At 34.6% G+C, this 21364-nt stretch overlaps 1 protein-coding gene across 1 annotated transcript in view; it reads left to right on the top strand.

The window, feature by feature from the left end:
• Window positions 1-822: 822 nt before the first annotated feature.
• Window positions 823-21364, top strand: part of LOC132199096 (cardioacceleratory peptide receptor) — a 30997-nt gene continuing 10455 nt past the window's right edge. The window contains exons 1-5 of the mRNA XM_059623566.1: window positions 823-989; window positions 12083-12221; window positions 18503-18606; window positions 19236-19329; window positions 19866-19961. Coding sequence (XP_059479549.1) covers window positions 876-989; window positions 12083-12221; window positions 18503-18606; window positions 19236-19329; window positions 19866-19961 — 547 coding nt within the window. The 5' untranslated portion in view covers window positions 823-875. The remainder of the gene's footprint in view (window positions 990-12082; window positions 12222-18502; window positions 18607-19235; window positions 19330-19865; window positions 19962-21364) is intronic.

Here is a 21364-nt window from a genome sequence, read left to right as displayed (position 1 = left end):
TAATAAAATTCATTATTTTTATCCGAAATCGAGCGCACATACCAGACCCCTCGTAAATAAAATAAATAAGTTATAATGCATTCCTGTCTATTTACTTTCTGTTAAAATGGCTTCATTATGTATGCAAATATGTGCTTAAAAAAGCAAACTCGTTGAGTTGTTCATCATTTTGATTACATTTAAATGTGTGGGAACTTGCAGCCTGTCGATTGATTTCATTAATTCATTAAGTACAGGTTTTAAAATCACAAAAAATTCGTGGAAAATATTTTCATGTTTTTCATTTTGTAATTATAATTATAGCTTGCATACAAAATTAAATTTCAACGAAAGAAAATAAAAATACGTACAAAAAAAAAAATAAGAGAATATTTTTTAATTCTCTTTGGCGTTGGAAGAATACGTGCCATTCCTTTCTGCTTGTTGTTTGCTTTTTACAGTGCAAAAAGGAATATAAATTCTAATTAAGTTTTTTGCACTTCGGAAAGCAGGGCAGCGAGCGTCACGCAGGCCCACATAATAAATTCCTGGCCTTTGAAAAGCGACGGACGGCCAACTCTCTCATAAAAGCGACGGTGTCATCCGTCGTCGGCGGCGGAACACAAGGCCAGCGTCAAAAGACCATCCGGATCTCCATCATCCCCCTCGCATTCCCGGCTGCCAGCGGCACGCGCGAAACAAGCCCTGCCGAGCGTAATTATACGACCAGAGATCTGTGTGTGCGAAGAAGAAGCTTCCGGACGCATGCGTCTGATGGTCGGCGGCGGCCGTACTTGAGCGCCGGCCCGCCAGCCAACGGCCCACAACCCTCCGTCTGCTCGGGCACGCCGGTCGCCGAGTCCATGGAGGCCTCAACAGGTGCCTGAGGGACCAACATGGAGACCTCCGCCGCCACCACCGAGGATTTGTTCTTCGCGACCACAGAACCGTGGAACGCCTCCTTGGACGCCAACAAAACGGAAGAAATCAACTCATTCTACTTTTATCAGGTAAGTCGCCAAATTTTTAGATAATCAGTGATTTTGGAATTTGTAATCACTGCAAATTAAATTGAAACTAAAATTTAAGGCAAAATCTTATTTAAAAAAAGTTTCTCATCATCACAAGTTATTCTTTTGACTAAATTTTTAACGATTTTTTACTCAATTCTTCCGTTTCTTTAATTTTTTTTTGCTCTATTAAAATGCAAACTAAAAAATGAAGCTATTAGATTAGTTTTGTTCTTAATGAGTCCCAAAAACAAAATTCAATTATGTGATAAGGAAATTGTCGATTTTTCCGTTTATAATTTTAATATTACCACAAATTATGGTCAATAGAATTTAATAAAAATGATTAAAACTTAAAATTCTAATAATTGTATTAGCAAATGAAAATTGCAAAATGCAATGAAAATTTTATCCGTTTCATAATCAAAAATTATTATTTTTTATTATTTATTATTGCTGTTTAACCCCAAAGATTGTACTATAGCTAGGCGTCGTGTGCACAATTATTGATCTACAAGGGAAACTGTTGCGGGCTTATTTTTTGTGAAGCAACTATGTTACAGTTTTATTGCATAATTTTCAGAGTGAGATCATCAAAATAGCTTAAATGGTTGATAATTTTAAGCAATATGAGATAGAAAATGGAAAATTTGGGAAATCAAACATTCTGCTAAAATAGAAAACTACACTTATTTTTAAACGTCTGCAGGCTAACCATTTTACAGAGAAAATTTAACCTGATAGGTAGCCATTTTTATTATTTTATTCAATCAAAACGTGAATAAAAAATAAATCATTGAACATTATTTTTACAAACTACTTCTCTCATTTCAAACGTTTGTCAGATTATCAGAATAACATTACCAACGATTTTTATTTATATAACAGCGCCTTTTTTATCTCAATTTGCGGCATTATTTGGCTTCGGGTTACGCCAATTAAATTTTCGATTGACCGATTCTAAAAACGCAAAATGCAAATATATTTACTTTTTTTTTCATCGAGTCGCGCTTTGCCCTGAGGTAGCAGCCATCAAAGCAATTAATTTCCCGTTTTTCCCATGAACGTGCTTTGGCATGAATAATTTAGCAGACGAAAAGAAGCAACAAGGCAAAATATTGACGAAGTGATCAGGAAAATGACACAATAAATACATTGGTAAAAAATCAAAGAGATTTGTGATAAACACGAGGAATTACATGTTCCGAAAAAAAAAATACTAAAAATGTGTCGGGTATCAAAGGACTTGCCCACGCAATCACAAATATATAGTCTCTTTTTAACGACGGGGATTTTGATTTTTCCGTCGTCACCTACGCAGAAAAGGAGGGATTGATGTATGAAACACAGTCGATATTTCGCATAAAGATTTTCCCCTCTTGACTGAACGCGTCATCTTGTATTTTCGCAAGACATGCCTTTTTTGGCATTCTTCCTTTCTTTCGACGCAATAATGTTTGGCGTCGTCGTTAGGGTGCCGTCGCATGTCAATATGCATATTTCTGCCCCCTGCCCTGCATTAAATTTTTCAGATTTTTCCTCGGCCTTAACATCATATAATGCAAACGCAAACAAACAAGCATCGTTCGAGATTAATTAGAGCTTTCCTGCCACCGTCGACAAGCGAGGGTGTCTTGGCGTGACTTCTCTGGCGCCTTCTGCTCATTTGTTAAAATTGGTCATTAAGCCGAGGCAATAATTTCGCTGTCACCATCTCGAGTCGCTTTTAATTCCGCGGAAAATGCGTCAAAAATATGTTTCCCCGACAGCAGAGGGCGAAATTTCAGCGAGAACTCGCAGCCAGCGAAATGAGGTGCTCCGGCGTGTAATGATCGAAATGAACACCATTCAAAAAGCAGTGCCGGAAAAGCGGGGAAAGTCATTTTCAGATGAAAAAGACGTTCAATTTCAAACGATATTTCATTTGTATTGTGATCATTCCTCTTCCATGTTCATTTATTTATTTATTTTTTTTTTTTTGAAGTGGGGAAATTTAGCATGGATTTGGAAGAAATTTTTTTTTATTCACAAAGAAATGCTCGATATTGGAACGAATTTCTTTTTCTTCAAGAAAACATATTTGGGTTGGAAAAGCACGTGGGAGTAAACATTTATGAAAAAAGTTTGCCAAGCTTCCAGGAACTTTTCTGTTTAACATTTTATGTAAACAAAATATTCAACGAAAAAGGTATGTATTATGGAATTTTACGTTCATAAAATATTAATTTGGTTCTCAAATAAAATTTAGTTTCCATAGTTGGCAATCGTTAAATAATAGATTAAATTATAGCATTCTAAACATAATTAGTCATATTGTTGTATAATATTATGTTCAAGATTTTATTAAAAGCAAGGGAGTTTTGTGATTGATGATGTTTATTAAAAATAAAAGTCTGTTAATCGATCATTCACAGTGAAAATATTGAGATTACAGCCTCAGGGCAACATTTGGAAGCAATCTTGTTGACTTTGAAAAAGTCTTTTTAACTTTTTATCAAATCTTTAATTCATTTCCTAACAATATTATGCTTGTGAATCGAATTAATTAAGAAATGCCGATTAAAAAATTGAAACTTAAAACAACGAATTATTTTATTAAAATTTGTTGTGGTAAGAAACACTATGTATTTTTTTTTAGGCATAGTGTTAATTTAATGACATTTAAGCGCCTTTTTTTAGATTCTGAAAACAAAATGTTATATTAATTCTGACTGATTCTGGTCAAAGAATAGCTTGTTGACAGAAAAAAAAAACAACTGGGACCTTTGGAGCTGATATTTTCAAACCATTTTTTTTTATAAACAGAGTTTTTTGCACCTGTCCATGTTTGAAATGTGATTTTAACTAAATTTTCCTTTGAGCAGGATTTCATTAAAAGTAATGCAATCCGATTGAAATTTTCCGCTCCACCAAAAATCGAGTAACGTGATTTACGCCGCGCGCTTTCCACTTCAAACGGCTGAACCCTCTTTTTGCCTCACACGCTCTCTTCGTAAAACATTATTTGTTGAATCAGCTTGATGTGCCAAAGCAAAGTTGCGAGTGTCAGCCGCTTTTTCCACAGAAAAGCCGCGGTTCGTCGGCTCAAGTTGGGCGACGCCGAAGTTTTGAAATTGGATTGCCTCATGCCACGCCCGTCCGTCTCTCAGTGCAGCCGATGTATTATTCATGATTGGGGGATTGATAAGCAATTTGCCTGTGTTGTGCTTACGTGGGTGATTTCACCGGATCGCTACTTAAGGCGCAAGTTTTGCCACCGCGAAAACACTCCATAAAAGCCTTTTAGGAGGGCCAAGGCGCCTTCATTTTTATTCTTCTCAAGACAAAATTGGAGCCGATATTTTTGCTCAAAACACAAGCTCTTTGATGTTTTCTGGAGCAAAATTGCTTTTGAATTAATTTTGATGGCGACCTCTCATCAAAGCTTTTGTTTCTTGGAATAAACTCACGAACTTCAAAGGAGTTAGAATTACAAACACTTTCCGGAGACAATAATTAAACCCGTTTTGTTTGCGGCAACATGGTCTGAAGTGAAATTGAAATGGAGGAGAATTTTAGTGGAAACATTAATTTCTTAGGAAGTGTGGAAATGTCAGCTTTTAAAGCATTTCCTTTCTACATTTTTGAAAGATCTTTTGCAAAAGGCAAAATCTGCCTTTATCGCCAACCCTTAAAAATGTTCTTTAAAAAAAGACAAAAGAAAGGCCTTTTTGCAGCTTTTCCAAACGGTCCATTTTGCAGTTGTAAATGGAAAAAGCCATTCTAAAGGAAAACGGGGAACTGCGTATTGAAAGGGCGGTGCACGCGATTGAATGGTGCGTCGAGATGACAAAAGAAGCGATTTCGCGAAACCCCTTGAGACGCTTCATTCATCTTGGCCTATCTGTCACAGAGCCCCGGGGCAAACCAAACCAAAAAAGCAGCACCAACCGTGAAGATATAACAAATAATAATACCGTTTTCCTCCAAAGCGCAAACAACTCTCTATTGCGTGTATTATTATACCAGTCCAACTAAATCGACTTTGCTTACTAAGAAACTACACAAGTTTGTCCAAGCGAGCTATTTAAAGCGTGAAATTTAATCGTCAACGCGAGGGTGCGCAATTATGATTTGAAGCCGTGTCTTTGACACTTTGCGAGCTGAAGCGTATGTTGATTTAGATGGATGGAAGGCATGACCAATCAAAGCACATCCTGATTGCTCATTAATTAATTCGCAAAACGGGCAGCACGAGGCTTTGAAATTTCTGTTTAATAATTAGTGGCTGCCAACCACTCGCTGGCATTTATGAAGAGGCCAAAAATATATTTAACCAGCATGAAAACCACATAACAAACAAAATACGTGAATTAACAATTTACTATAAATCGATTCCATATATTAATTTAAATTAAAAATAATTCTATTTAATTTAAATTAAATTACTTTATTATTTTAAACCCATAAAAATAATAATTAATAAATAATTATCAATTTTTATTAAATAATGTAACAATCAATGTTTCTTAGCATTACCAATCAAAGTAATTCTTTGAAATATTTGATGATTTTGTTTTGATGAATTAAAATTTTTGTTTAAAAAAATCCAATAATTACATTTGGATTATTTGTGTACATTTTAGGCTGCGGAAGTTACAATATTCATTTATATTTGATTGGATAGAAAAAAAATTAGAACATTTTCTGCCACTGCTGACAGCATTTTATTCGAAACCTCCTCCGATCAAAAAAGAGGGTCCATTACTATTATTACTGTTTATTTCCACCTGCCACGCACTGTCCAAATATAATGTCAAAGTTGGAGCTCGGTTTCCTCAGGCCCGTGTGTCTCTCAAAAGAACACAAGAAGACTTTCAGAGAACGGTTGCATAATTCATCGCTTTCACTCGCACACACTCGTTCAAAACCAAAGTTGAAAGGGTGCAAAATGTGAGCAAAGTTTATTATACGTCAGTGAAGGGTATACGGGCATAATTGTATGAATGTGGTACGCAGGAATGCACGTAGCTCTAAAGTATTTAAACTTTGATGCTTTGAGAGGGACGCTCTCTTTCGCGAAACTTCATTTTCCCATCAACGACAATCTTTTGTCGAAAACAAAACGAAAAACTTAGAGCAATATTGCGTTGTAAGTGCATGGAGTGCATTTTCAAATAACGATCAATATACTTGCCTTCTAGTATCTTTACTTTTGTTGATTTTTAAAAATCAAGTTTGTTTTAATTAAAAATTCAAATTCTATATTCATTGTCTCTACGACGTGGTAAGAAGTTTTCGTATACCTGGCAATTAAATAATAATAAAAAATAATGAAAAATTATCTGGTGAACCTAATTAAAAAGAAAAGACGTGAAAAATAAAAGGACAAATTACCCCAAAGACAATCTGCGTTCTGCTTGGTTTTGTCGTTCCAACTTAAACAAAAGAGGAGAAATAAACATTAAATAAAATAAATAAGCGACTTTAATTTAATAAACATAAATAGGCAATCAGTTTAATTATAAAATTTAAATCGATTATTTTTTTAAATTATCTAGATTTTATAACATTGGACAAATTTTTATATTTCTAATGTCCAGGTTTTTTTTTAAATATTTTTCCAGCCTTCTTTTCATAAATCATTTCAAGGAATTGTTATGAAAGCTAATAACAAAATTATCCTTCTGAAAAAATCTTTTGTTGTTATATTGTTCCTTGAATTCTAGTTTAAAATTATATCATTTTGCATGATTTACTTTCGTTGGGCTAAAGTAGCGCAATTTATTTTTACTACACTTGCTCTAAGTAAGCCAAACACCTGTTTTTTTATCATAATATATTTATCAATTATCGTTACTATTGACATTACATCACAACTCACACCAACTTATTCGATTTAATTAATTTATATTTGAACCGATAACGAACTGTAATACTTTTCGCAATAGAAACTTCAACGTTGCCGTTCTATTTAGAGTCTAAAACATTTTTGCGCTCCAATTTTTCCATTTCCAGGCACTAAAATACAAAGCATAAGGTTGCGTTGGCGTGAAATGTGCGTTGTGCCGGCGAGCAGTGAATAGCCTTCTCATTAGTTGTCAGGGAGACGCGTGAAATGGATATATTATCGCAGAAAAGTGTCAAGCGAATGGGGTGGCGCACGGAGGAGGCCGCCCTTGGGCGTCCCGTTTATTTTTGTTTCCATGTTACGTCTTCGGCAAGCATGAATATGCCAGATGCAGGTCTGGAGATCGTCTTTGCGCGAGGAGATGCACCTTCAAGAGTGGCCGCCCGCGTTTATTTATTTGGTTTCGAAATCTGCCCGACCGCACAGTAGCGCCCGATATTTTATGATATCAATCGGCCGCCACTGAACGCAGGCAAGGTCAGGGTGATGCATATTCAAGACGCTCGTAATTAATGACAGGAAACCGGAAGCGGTTATGGCAGACAACTTTCACCGTCCAGCGCATTCCACAAGATTGAGGGTGGTGTCAAAACATTGCATCTCTGACAAATTAAACAGCGAGTGAATTTGTGAAATTAAATATATTTGAGATAATTGTAATAAATCAAAAAAAAAAGCATAAATGACGGTTTAATCCTTTTGTTTCCTTGGAAAAATTAGGGTTTATTTTTGTATTTAATGCATTTTTTTAAAACAATTAATGCTTATTTCTTAACTGCCAAAATAAGACTTATTTCGTGGCTTTCAAAATTTCAATAGCTTAAGTGAGCAAAAAAAATGTAGAAACTCCCTAACATTATTTTGCATTTGATGCAATTAATCACTCTAGCTTGATCATAGCAAATATTATTTTACTAAAAGAGAACGTTTTTTACCTTTGGAGAAATTTTGAAAGTATACTTTGGGCGATCAAAAATTTTTTTTATATTAATTTGATCCTTTTATATTTTAAAGGTACTTTACTTGGCATTGATATGCAAATAAGACATTTTTAATTACCAAATATTTAATTAAAGAAAATTAGGTGTGGGAAATTTCATAAGCAAAATATTAAATACATTTGTTCGAAGATTTTGTCTCCGAATTGCGAACGGCAAAAAATATTATCGCAAATAATTATAGTTTTTGTTTTGGGTGAAAAGATCTATATTTCTGAATATTTGACATCTCAGCTGGTTTTTTATATTTTGCACAGAACCATTTTTATAAAAAAAAAAAAAAAAAAAAAAAAAAAAAAAGTAAATTAAAATAATAAAAAGCATTTATTGCCTGTCCGTACTTTTATATTATTATATTTATTTTACGCTAAAAAAAAACATGCTTTTAAAAATTTTGATTCTTTTAATATCATTTCAATTTTATATGATTTTTTTTAATTTTTATGTGCATTCAAATTTCAAAATATGATTGATTACTTGTCTTTTACTGAAGTCACGCTAATTACACATAAGTGCTTCATCCCAACTAGTTAGCGACGCGCCCCTGCTTTCACTCCAAGTAATCGTAAAACTTTGCGCTCACATAAAATCTTTTGAGCGGCAGTGTATGAATAAATTTGCTGAATTAGCATAGACAAAGGGTGTGCGATTGCCAACTTTCTTACTCAATACCAGATGTTCGCAAGGCTCTCCCCGTGTTTATTCGCACAAAAGTGAATATACGTAGAGTGAGTGACAGAATAATTTATGCGTAGGGAACTTCTCAGCTTTCTTGTTTAAAAATAAAAGAGAGAAGGACTTTAATTCCAACTCATAACAATGAACTCAAGATGCTGTACTTCTCTTGCAAGACAGAAGAAGTTCTCTCCTCACATTGTTCTGTTTCAAGTAAAAAAAATGTCACCCTGTAGAATTGACGTTTCAAATCTTATTCTTGCGTAAAGAAAACTCGTATTTTTTAAGACAATTTCCACTTGGCTACATTTATTTCAGAAAGTTGTGCTATTTTCTTTGTTTCTGTGGCTTGTGCAATTTAATCCTAAGGACTATAAGTTCTACATACTTGTAGCCAGGCGCAAACTTTGCGTTGAAAGGCTGCCCAAAGCTAGAACTTTCGTTTGCACCGGCTTCCTTTAATCAAGCAACACTTCAATTGAGAATTTTAATGAAGGTCTGCTGCTCCTACGGCTAATGAGGTTAACTGAGTTGTTGCGTGGCTTACTTTTGCAACAAGGTAGAACAACAATTCTGTTGTCTAACCTAAGTTAATGATGTTATTATTTAACATCTTAATTATTTTCAATTTGAATAATTTATGAGAAATAAATTATCCAGATGAAATGCAGTAAAATTTGATCGATAAGATTATAGAATTGATAGGGTCTAGAAACTGCTAGGAAATCGCATTAAAATTTATTTTTATTTTTAAGACAAATGTTAAGTTTTCAAAGTTTCTGTAAAAGATAATAACTGCTTCATGAGGAAAGCTGTCATTCACTCGGCAAAAAATTTAAGAACTTCACGTCAATTTTGACTTTGAAAATAATTATTCTTCAGAAATTTTTGAATAATAAAATAACTAACAATTTTCACACACAAAAATTAACACCATTTTTTAATTAAAATATTTTCACTTTACGTCAATGGGAATGAAACGCACTCTTTTTTTTTTATAAATTTGCTCTTTGTTAGTTACAAACGATAGAGTGGCCTGACTATGTAAGCACTAAACCGGTTCACAATGAGCTGTGGCATCGATCAGACTGCGTTTTAATGCAATTAAAAGCGAGCATCCCCTCAGCTGTTGGGAGTCGCGACCTCCTTCATTAGAGAAACCCCACCCTGGTCCATGGATGCAAGCCTAGGGCACGTGTGTTGCATCTGAGCTGCACTGATTGCATTTGCTCTGCAAGCCGCGTGTTGACACAGAAAATTATCAATTACTTCGGCAAAGATTTATTGACGGTATAAATTTGCAGTAAAATCGATTGATGAAGAAATTGCCTCTTTATATACAGAAGTGGTTTGCTAATGACTATTCTTGCAATTAAAACGTGTGGGTGCAATATTCTCGTCAAACGATGCAAGTACGTAATGAAAGCCTTGGTAGATATTTAACTCATGTTGCAAGTGCACCAAACACACGAGGTGGAAAATGTGATCAATTTTGCGCTTCGATTGTGTCCCATATTTTCATCGAAAAGTTTCCACTCCACCTGATCCCTTGCAAACGCTCGCTTTTTCCGGCTTATATTGTTAGTAAGAAGTTCTCTGTCAAAGGACCGTCTTGGCGATTTTGCGGAGTGAATCCCATTGTGATCGGCGAAAAATCCGGAGACTCGTGAATGCGTGGAACTCGTCCAATCAACTAGATTCGCTGAATTCCTATTGCTTCGACGCATGCGAAATAATTCGTACCGAACGACTCGGCGATGCGTGCGAATGTCAATTGACGTGTGAAAGTGGAGAATTTATGCGTATATTTAGTTCACATTCAGATGAGCAGCTTTAGGCTTGGATGATCAAAATTTATATAAATTTGTTACATTAAGCCCCAGCACTAAATTTTTATAAATTTATTTCTAACACTTGTCTGTGCCCGATTTATTTGCTATGTCAAAAAACATTTAAATATCACAAAATTTACTAATTACAAATGAAACAATTAATATATTTAGTAAAAAAATCAATCATATTGTAATAACTCTTATTTTAATTTTTACTTAATTATTAAATTTTAATTTATATGCATTTCTCTTTTTTTCCTTTTAATATTTTTTTTAAAATTATTTTTAATTATGCAATTATTTTTTATCTATTTAAATATGAGCGTTCAGAAAATGAAACTAGATTTTAATAAAGCTAATTTTATCTAATGCAACATTCATAATTATATATTAAAAAGCCAACCTATGAAATTTACAATGTAAATATTAGAAATATGCTTCCTTCTGGTGTAATTTGGGAGGATACAATCCTGTTTGAAGAGCTTTAATTTATAATATTAAAAAAAATAATATAAATTTCTCCAAAAAATATTGACGTTTAGCCATAATTATTAATTAATTATTAAAAATAATCTCAAATCATGATTATGTTGTGGCAAAAAAAGGACAAACCCTGCTCAGTAGTATCTACTTTATTAAATTCGTTATAATTTCAAGAAATATTGACATAACAAATAAAAATATTTCAAATTTTGAAAAGGTGAATTTTATCTCATAATACAAAGACAATAATTAATTCCAAAAATTAAACATGCGCATTCGGGTAAAAAAACTTTAGAAGTTAAGTTTATAAAATTCAAGATTTTGTTGTCACTTGTTTAAATATGCTCTTGATGAAAACAGTATTTGAGAGTTTCCAACTATTTCCAATAAAATTTTAGATAAAAAACGGCAGAGCGAACCAACTCTCATTTTAATAAATTTCGCTTCTCTCCCTTCCGAAGCAATATTGCTGCATGCAAATGAACGAAACTTTCGGCTGGCTGGATGAACCAACAACTCCTTTATTACCATTTGGCTCTCATATCCCAAAGGACCGACAGAAAGAGAGACTGTATCAAACGCCTCGGCGGATGTAAAGAGAGACGCAGGCAATTTTGGCCCGACGAAATCAAATCACCAACAAACAATGCACCTTTGCTGTGGATAGAGTTGAAAGAACCAATCAAAAGCATCTCACTTCATCACGTCCGCTTTTTTTTTATTTCTTTTTTGTCAACCACCAATTCTCTGCGGGTCCATTAAATGAGACGACTTGCTTGCTGGACTCCTATTTTCGCAACCGGTATAACAAACAAAAAGTTGTCGAGGTTTTGCCTCAAGGATTGGTCCTGTTCGGTCTCTCATTCAGCAAATAGTTGGCGGCGAATTTCGCCCACCCGTTCAATTTGGCCTTTTTTTGTACCAAGCCCACGCTCTAGGATAAGTATTTTTTTTTCAGCTTTTGTGGAACATTACTTGCATCTATGGACTGATTCAATTCATAGCTCCAAGCTTTCTGAATACTAATGTCGAGTCTCACTTAACGGTAATTTTGTATTCATAGGCAATTCACGTCCTCGTGTTTAATTTTATTTTCCAGCTGCTGGAATGCGATCAAAGTGATATGTAATTGGATTTGCAGATATATTTAAATCAGCTTTAGAATTTTGAATAAAATTACATGAAAGCACACTAGTGAATATTTGTGTGTTTCAGACGGAACAAATCACGGTCCTATGGATTCTGTTCGTTTTGATCGTTCTGGGAAATTCAGCGGTGTTGGCAGCTTTGTTGCTCGACAGCAAAGGGCGCAAATCGCGGATGAACTTCTTCATCATGCACCTCGCAATCGCAGGTTAGTAAATGCAAAATTATTTTCTCACTTATTACATTCATAAAATTTGTATTATCAAGATACAATTTCTTTTTTATTTGTCCTGTTTATTTTTTCTCATTGACTACATAATTTGCTCCTTTTTCATTGTTTTAAGTTTTATCCTAAAATTAAAGCAAGAAAATGTAACAATAGGACAAATAAACAGCAATAATTAATGAGATTTATTAAAAAATTGGAAAATTAAAAGATTTATATTCTATTCGAATTTTTTGAAGATCCAGAAATTCAATGTTTTAAGAAGGTAGTGAGTTTATTCACTTTTCTGGATTTACAATGATCTTGATAATTATGGGCATAGTAGCTTTTCAGATTAATTGTTGTAAAATTTAAGAAACGATAAGCTTGAAATTGAGTGATTTTAACAAACAAATATAATTTTTTCTTCTCATCACAAATAAAAGATGAACATTTTTCAAAAAAAGTTAATGGATGAGAACATATTTCTGGAAACAAACAAAAAATATGGAATTTGATATCAGCTGCTCCAGACATAATAAGTGACAAGCTGTCTGCTTTTTAACGCAAGAACCATTTTCTCTCTCAAATTAATTAAGAAAATGATGAGAAAAATTTTGTCAAAAAACATTGAAGTTCACGTCGCGAGAGACAACTTTCGCTAACTAGTTTTGAAAGCGGCGATTGATTACTGAATGATTCAATTTGAGCTCCGTACGTACGCGTCAGCTTAAAAAGAAGTGTCAATCTCGATTGTCAAATGCAGACTTTGTTCGTCAATCCGCGAGATCGAATTTTCTCCTCACAACGAGCCCGGGGATTAATATAATATATAAAATCGCATTTCGGCGGCTGCGGTTTCTGTTACACGCAGAGGTAGACTAATCAAGGCAGTAATTACAGAAGCAATTAATTCGGCCCGTCGACCAAGAACCACTGCTGGGATTATAATCGGGCGCAGCAGCCAAGAGGTAAAAATGAGAGGCGCCGTCCTTCGTGTATTCCCCAGATCAATTCAAGCTAGAGCGTTTGCGAGAGAAGAAGAACGTGAGACGTAATAGGTTTCTCGTCCAAACACTGCTTCTTCTCTTGGCTCGCTATCAAAACGCCGATACTGGAAGCTGCAGAGACGCGCCAGAGAGGCACAATGGAAACAAACAACTTCTGATGTATTTGAATTGGTTCTACTTAATTTTGCACTTTTATTGACTAAAAACCTTTAAGTAACAAAAATAAAAAATATAAATAATTTAATATTATTTTAATTTAAAATTTAGTACATAGAAGTCTTCACAAAATATACAAATTAAATATTATAATTTTTCCAATTATTTAAAATTTGAATTAAAATTGTATTCTTGTTGCATGAATTATTTATTTATGAATAAATAATATCATTGACATATACTTATATTTTAAATTAAATTTAAGGTGTATCTGTGTGGGCAGAGATTGACACAATGACGAGCAACAATATACTTTGTTGTTCATTAATAACATGTAATTAGCGTAAATTAATTGAAATTCCAGACGCACCTTTCCTTTGATCAACTTTTTACGAAACAAGGCGCTGGATTAGCTTATCTATAGAAGTTGAATGGCGAGAGGAAATCCTGTCATTAAAAGTCGAGCTCCAAAAATAGACGCGTTTCTTTAGCAACCAGAAATAAAAAAGTAGACGGGGCGTCCGAAAAGAAAATTGCAGAAACTCAATCCTCAGAGCTCACAGCGGGTGACAAAGAAATATTCAAATTGCGAGAAGACGAAAATAAGGAGTTCCTTTCAAACTGTGCATGACTCTATATCTGTGCCCGTTATTTTAATGCCACAATTCACCATGTGCCTCCAATTTCCACCACTGGCGTCTCAGACGCGGCCCTTTTCACCCAGAGAGAAGGATTTCGACGTGCCATCTTGGCTTCGAGAATTCCGCCTCGTCAACGCGACATGAACATTTTTTCCCCAACCTCGCCAAATAAATGGCGGCATTATGCGCGCCCGTTTTGATATTTCCATATTCATCAGCCGCAGGCACTATTTGAATATATATGCAAGTTCTTTTTGTCTTGCCAGCGAGGAAATTAACGCGCTTCCCGGAGGCAAAAAAAGCGTGGAAAGATCGAAGAAAATCACGCGGCTCTGCTTGATCTGCGGACGGATATGCGCAAAAGCGCAATGAGAGAAGTCAGAAGTCATCGCTTGGCTAAACTGTACTAAGACTTGACTCTAGCACCCGTTTCTGCTCCCAGCTCGACCTGTAGCTTCTTGTCCTACTTCGCAGTCTTTGTCTGTGGGAAATTGCTATTTGACGTGCGCAAGGAAAGTAGAGACGAGGTCTACTTTAGTTCTTCTTGTAGTGAGCACAAATTATTAAATTAATTCACGTTCCATTAATTATGGTATATGGCATTTAAATATAAATGAATTATTTTTAGCTAATTAATTTTTTTTAATTATTTAAAGATTAAATGCACTCTTTGTTTCTTGAATTACATTTGGGTATCATTAAATAAATTTAACTGAGCAAGGCAATTATCAATGATTAAAATTTTTGATTTAATATGCATTTTAAAATATGTATGTTAACATTTATTTTGTATAAAGACTTGAGTAATTGAATTAAAAATTTTTAAATACAGGCTTTAACCGTTTTAATATTAATTTAGATATCTATCTCCTAATTATTATAACATTTTAATAAAATATATTTAACAAATAACATTGTTTTATCCATCATGCAATTATTCTTAATAAATGTATATAATCTTTAGAATTAAATTTCGCTGAATTTGTTGAATTTATTAAAATATTTCTTTCTTTAATCCTGTGCTCGTTAGTATACCAGAGAGCCTACATGATTAATTTGTTTAGCAGAAACGTGCGTTTCTGCTAAAAGCTCGGAGTACAAGCGCTGCAAAAAGGAAACAACAATGGGAGTGAACAATTTTAATTGGAAACAAGTTCGCTACCATATTCTGGTTGAATAATTAATCCCACCGATTAATGCCAGCGGTATTTGCCATGATATTTAAGAGGATTTGGAGCCATTACGGCGCGATGGAGCTAAAGTCGGAGGTACGGAGCAGAATTTTCAGGCTTTGAAATTAATTGGGCTCTTTGAACTATTAAGAAAATCAAGTATTTTAGACACTCCCTTCCGCTATTTAGTTGATTAGAAAATGGGAATAAGTATGAATAAATGATGTTAATATTTTGTTTTTCATCTAATTGAAAGTTATAAATTTTTAACAATACGATCCATTTTATTATAGAATTAGATTTTTTACTTCAAAAAATTTCTAAACAGTATGATTATTTCAAGGGAAAATATTACAAGATTCGCAACACGTTCCGTTTTATTTCAATTTTATTCTGATAATAAAAAAAGAATAAACCACGCATCTGGATAATTTTTACGGTTGAGACAATCTTGAGAGTGAAAAGTCTCGGCCACGATGGAAGATTCTACGTGTCTCGGGAGAGGAAATAACTTTGAATCACGTCATTACTTCAACCGAGACGCACACAACACAACGCAAATCTCACAGAAACGGGGTCAGGAGCGCGAGAGCAGGGAACGAAAAGGAACAAGGGATGCTGTGCACGCTTCAGACGGCGTTGTGAGTGTGAATGGGATTTTGCAGCAGGAAATAAACGCACAAAATGTCATTAAAGACTCAAATGATGCATTCAAAAGCGGCTTACAAAATAAACCTTTGATTCAACGCAATTGAAATAATAATTCTTGGAAGATTTATTTCCTCCAGATAGAACAAATAAATTGTAAATCTTTTTTTAAATTTTTCAGAAATAAAAAATAATAAGTTTTTTGTTGCGAAATAAATTGTCAACTTGTAATGAATAAAATTTCCAAGTGAAAACTTGCATTCCTAAGGGATTAATGAAACAGGAGTGGAGTTGATCAATGGCTAAATGTTTTCGCCTAAAACAACTTAATGAAATTAACTGACGACCTCAAGAAGTAGCAACTTAACTTTGGCTTTTCAGTCAAATTGCAGTTATTAAGCAGGTTTAAATGCTTTTCGAATTAAACCAGTTTCAATTTTTTTATTTATACACAGTAATAATGAAATATTGTGTTTTATCTTACTCGAGCAAACAATTCTCACGCCCTTGTTTTCAAAACTTTCTCTTCCAGAAACCATCGTTGACCAACTTTGATCCACTTTTCCTAATAAATATCCACTTAAACGTTAGTTCTAGACAAATACAACAATTTGATCTGGGCGATAGGTTAGCCCTTGGCCCAATTGCTGCGCCTTTGCCAGAACATCTCCTATCCTTGATATGGACTAACTATGGAACTTTTCGCAATAGAGCCGTCAAACGAGTGATTCAGTGCTCGCCGCGATAACTTGATCACAAAATGTTCCCAGAAAGTCCTTTTTGTCGGCAGTATAGGCGCCTACACAAGACAAAAGCCAGTCTTGCAGGCCTTTCGTGTATGTGCGAAAATGCTTTATGCAAAAATTATTCAACTCGAAGCGCGTGTAGGGAAGGATCATGGTCGAAATAATTTATTATCGGAAACTGCGTCGCCAGTATCCTTGGCAACACGCAGAGAGAAAGAAAGATTTCGCGCGCGCACAACATCCACCGCGGCGGATAATCAGCTTTTATTGCCCGCACGCCTCGTTTTGACAAAAGAAAATTTATCATCTCGTGTGTGTTATGTGTGTTTGCGAGGGTCTTTTTCTGCGAAGGAACGGCAGCCGCCGGTATCATTATTACTGCGGACGAGAGAAGGTTTTTTATTAGCGCGCAGGGGAGTGGAATTTGCTCCAATATTAGAGTGACATAAATCCCAGTGTAATTGATTGTTTCTTTATCTTGATTGGGCAACCCTTTGGCAGCCTCTCTCTTTTCCTCCTGAATGATTTACAACGTTCGGAGAAAACGTCAAATGGATTGATGGAATAAATTTTTTTCAATATTATAAAAGAGAAACAAAAAATGTTATTGCTTCAAAAGAAGCGAAATGATTAAATGAGGGGAAGTGGGTTTTTTTATCTGTTCTTTAAAGGCCATTTATTTTCAATTAATTTTGCTAGTATTGGACAATATTTAGCAACAATTACAATAGCAACTTAAATCGAATAATTTATTTCAAGACAATAATGTGATAGATAATATAATTATTTTAATTACAAAAATCAAATTTTTTATAAATTTATTTTTGCTTCAAATCAAATGGAAGTGTTTCTACCTTGAAATAAATCATGAAAACACACAAAAAAATAGGTCTTCTCGCTAAAAATTATAAAAACTTAATATAAATAATTGTTAAAACAACAATAAGGAAAAGTGAATTATATTATACATTTTGGCATTATGTGTAAATTATCTATAAAAATCTTTTCAGTGTTTTACAGTTGGTTGATATTTTTTTCTGCTGCAAATTTCCGATATTCCACCCACGCAAGATTTGTTACTTTATCGCATCTCTTTCATACATTTTTGATACCAAATTTGTATTCACTGTTTGAGACTGTCATCCATATGAGATGAATCTTGTAGCAAAACACACACGCATATGATGAAAATTTGGAAAATTCTCTCTCGAATCCCGCGGCTCAAAGCGGGAACAACTCACTCAACTCGGGTTTAGCCCCGCAGCGAAAATGGTCCAAATGTGATTTTAATCCTTTGTGAAAACAAAAGCGTGTTGCACAACAAACATGCATAAATCACTCTTTGGTGAGGCTGGGAGCGTTCGTGTGGCAGAATTGATTTAAGTTCATCCCATCCTCTCATTTCATTTCAGAGCGACAGTTTTAATTCAATTTTAAGTAATACGACCCAAGAAGAATTGATGAGAAAGCTCTAAATTTGAATAATAATGTAATTTCTTGGAAAATTATGTAGATATTTTATGCAAAATATTATATTAAAAAAGATCTTATTTAGAAAATAAGGAAATAAAACGATGAAATATTTTATAATATTGGAAATGTGAAAAATTTGCAAAAGTTTTGAAATAAGTTATTGTTCAAATTTAAAAAAAAGCCATTGAAGTACTTGCATTTCTTAGTCTGTTTCTATAAGAAATAAGTTATGTTAAATTAAATTTATATCTTTCGCATTAGACTAACATTTTAATAAAATTTCATTTAAATAATTTTTAGAAAATATTTTTTTAATAAATTTTGAATACCTGTTCATTAGTAGAAATGAAGCAAAAGATTTAAAGTTCAATAAAAAACCCTTTCACATCCATTTCGCTACACTTGATATATTGATTTTGGGTTTGTTTTTGCCAACAGATCTCAGCGTCGGGCTCATCAGTGTGCTGACAGACATCGTGTGGCGGATAACTGTGACTTGGCACGCTGGCCATGTTGCTTGCAAGCTCATCCGGTTTTCGCAGGTACAGTTCTAGAGAGCAAAGTGATTGCTACTCGGCGAGTTCGATCAGAGATGCGCGCAAAAACAAGATTGCGAGCGGCAACTTTGCAGATTTTTTTTTGCCTTGAGACTGATTAAAAGATTAAAACTCGTTCAACGAGGAAAACGTGTTACTTGCAGATAAATTGAATCGTACGTCGCGCGTCCTTGTCCTGGCTAAATAAGATTAATTGCTGCCAAGAGCAGCAGCGATCAAGAAATTTTTATATAATCTCGCATATTGCATTAGTATGCGCTAGAGGGATGGAAAAACGAGTTAACCTAATTGATAAAATGACATAAAATAATTAAAAAAAAAAAAAAAATAAATGAAAAATCAACCTTTTCACCCAAGCTTATAGAATAAGAAACATTTAGCTTTTTTTACCATTTAAATTATATTTTTTCACCTTATCGACTTATTTTATGGGATAAAAACAGGGCATTTAACATGAAGTTTCCTAAATTTTTGAGTATTATGAATGAACTATTAAGGGAGTTAATTCTGGCGCACCGTTTGCGCCTCTCTAAAATCGAACACACTCTCTCTGTAATGCCAAGCATGTTTTCCGACAGCTGTTGTTGACACTGCAATTATACGACTGTCCACAGGCCATGGTCACATACTCGTCTACCTACGTTCTGGTCGCACTCAGCATAGACCGTTACGACGCCATTACACACCCAATGAACTTCTCCGGCAGCTGTATGTAAAATTGCCATTTCTGCCCCATTGTTTTGGTCCCTTTGACTTTGGTAATAGCAGCCCTAATAGCATACTTTTCCGCAGACAAAGAAAATACACTCACCCGGAACTGATGTTTCCCAGATGTTGCTCATTTTTCTTACTTTTTTCAAATAAATTTGGGGTGAAAATTGTATAAAATTACTTACTTTAATTTGAAAATTTGATAATTGCGATTAAATTTTCCTTGAAGTCTAAAAAGTATTATCAAAATTATTGTTAATTTAAACTGTTTTATCAACAATATAAGCATATTTAATATTTTTGTGAGAAGTTTAAAAAATTTAATCGAAAGAAAAGCATTAAATTTTGACAAATTGTGTAGATCCTAATGAATTTCAAATAACTTTTTTATTTTGATAATTCGCTCAATTTAATTGAGTGCCTGCCGTTTTTGAATATGCAACACGTTGAGCACCCACGTAACACCGGTTGCCTAATTCACGCTTCTTTTACAGAAATACTAACATCTGCGTTATATCTTTAATTCTGTTCAGGGCAACGATCGAGGACACTGGTTGCAGTGGCGTGGTTGCTCAGCGCCTTTTTTTCCATACCTCTGCTAATACTTTACGAGGAGAAGGAGATTCAAGGTAAGAAAAAGCTTCGGCCGACACTCAGTAATCCTCTGCGGAGGAGCGACCAATGCGTGAAAATCCTCAAAGCCACTATTGGCAAACGGACTTGTGGCGTGGAGAAAAATAACATCTTGAGCCCTCGGTGCCATTGGGAACAGACAGTCATGTCAGGCTTAATAATACGTCTAATCTCTTTGCTTTTAAGATTTGGATTCGGTAAAAAAGAAGAGTTAATCATGTAATCAATAAACCTATAAAAGCATACCAAGCTCTCATTTCTTTTTTTAGCATGAAATATTGAAAATAACATGGATACGCTGTGAAAAATAGACGATTAGAAATTCCGCGGGTGTCTTCAGAAATTTTATGAGCGTTGCAATTTGTTAATGCAATACCGAATAGAATAATAAATTTTATCCTAAATCTTAAATACGACATAAGTAGCAAAAATGAATTACTAAAAACTTCAAATACAAAAGTCAATTTTTCAAACATTCAGATTAAATTTTGGTAGCTTTGAACAAATTAAATAGCAGAAAAGATGCGATTCGAATACGTCCAGTTTTCAACATAATACTCAATTTGTTTCATATTTTCAATTTGATCAAACGGTAAAAATGCTCAAAATAATTTTCCAAAATTTTCTTGATCAATGCAAGTTTTATTACATATTTTAGAGAACTCATTTGGAACGCCCTATTTACTTCTTCATTTGCAAGAGTAGGAAAGAATACTCGAAAAGTCAGAATTACTTACAGAAAACTTTTTTAATTTCTCTCAAGAACATCTGCCGGCCAATTGTGTGTTTGCATTTCCTGCTCTTCTTCTTTTATGCAAGAAATCATTAAGTACTCCAACGGGATGAAGATTTGAATCGATATACATATTTACGGAAAACGACAAAGAAATCAGGGGTGGCGAAATCCTCCAATCTCGGAAAATCACATTTGGCCTTTCCAGAGACAGACATCAGGGCTGTCTGTTCATTCCGCAAAAAATTGCTTTCAATTTGCGACGATCAATGCGGGGCCATTTGTGGCGGGACGGGTGACGGATGGACGATTGACCTTTTGCGTGATCCTGCTGCGTGGGGGCAGAAGGGTCGCGAGCATTGTTCCAGCGTGATTAATTGCGGCGAACTATATTATTATTATTCGGTATAATGTGGAGTCGATAGAGCGTGTCTGCGTTGACGGACGAATTTTCGCAAACGGTCTCTGCTCGACCGCTGAACATGTTTGCTCTTCATATCTGCACGGGCTCAAATATGGCACACTCATTAAGCAGGTGTTTACACATGAGCGTGCTTATGCCGTGCACACGTGAATTATGAACGACGTAGGCAGCTCGTGTGGCACTGGTTTCGTTTTACCTGCCGGGCAGGAAATAAAAACGAGAGCCACCGTTCGATGCCCAAC

Source organism: Neocloeon triangulifer, unplaced genomic scaffold (genome assembly GCF_031216515.1).
Source record: "Neocloeon triangulifer isolate White Clay Creek 2 clone unplaced genomic scaffold, ASM3121651v1 ptg000013l, whole genome shotgun sequence".
NCBI lineage: Eukaryota > Metazoa > Arthropoda > Insecta > Ephemeroptera > Baetidae > Neocloeon > Neocloeon triangulifer.
This window is presented reverse-complemented; position numbering and strand designations above follow the sequence as displayed.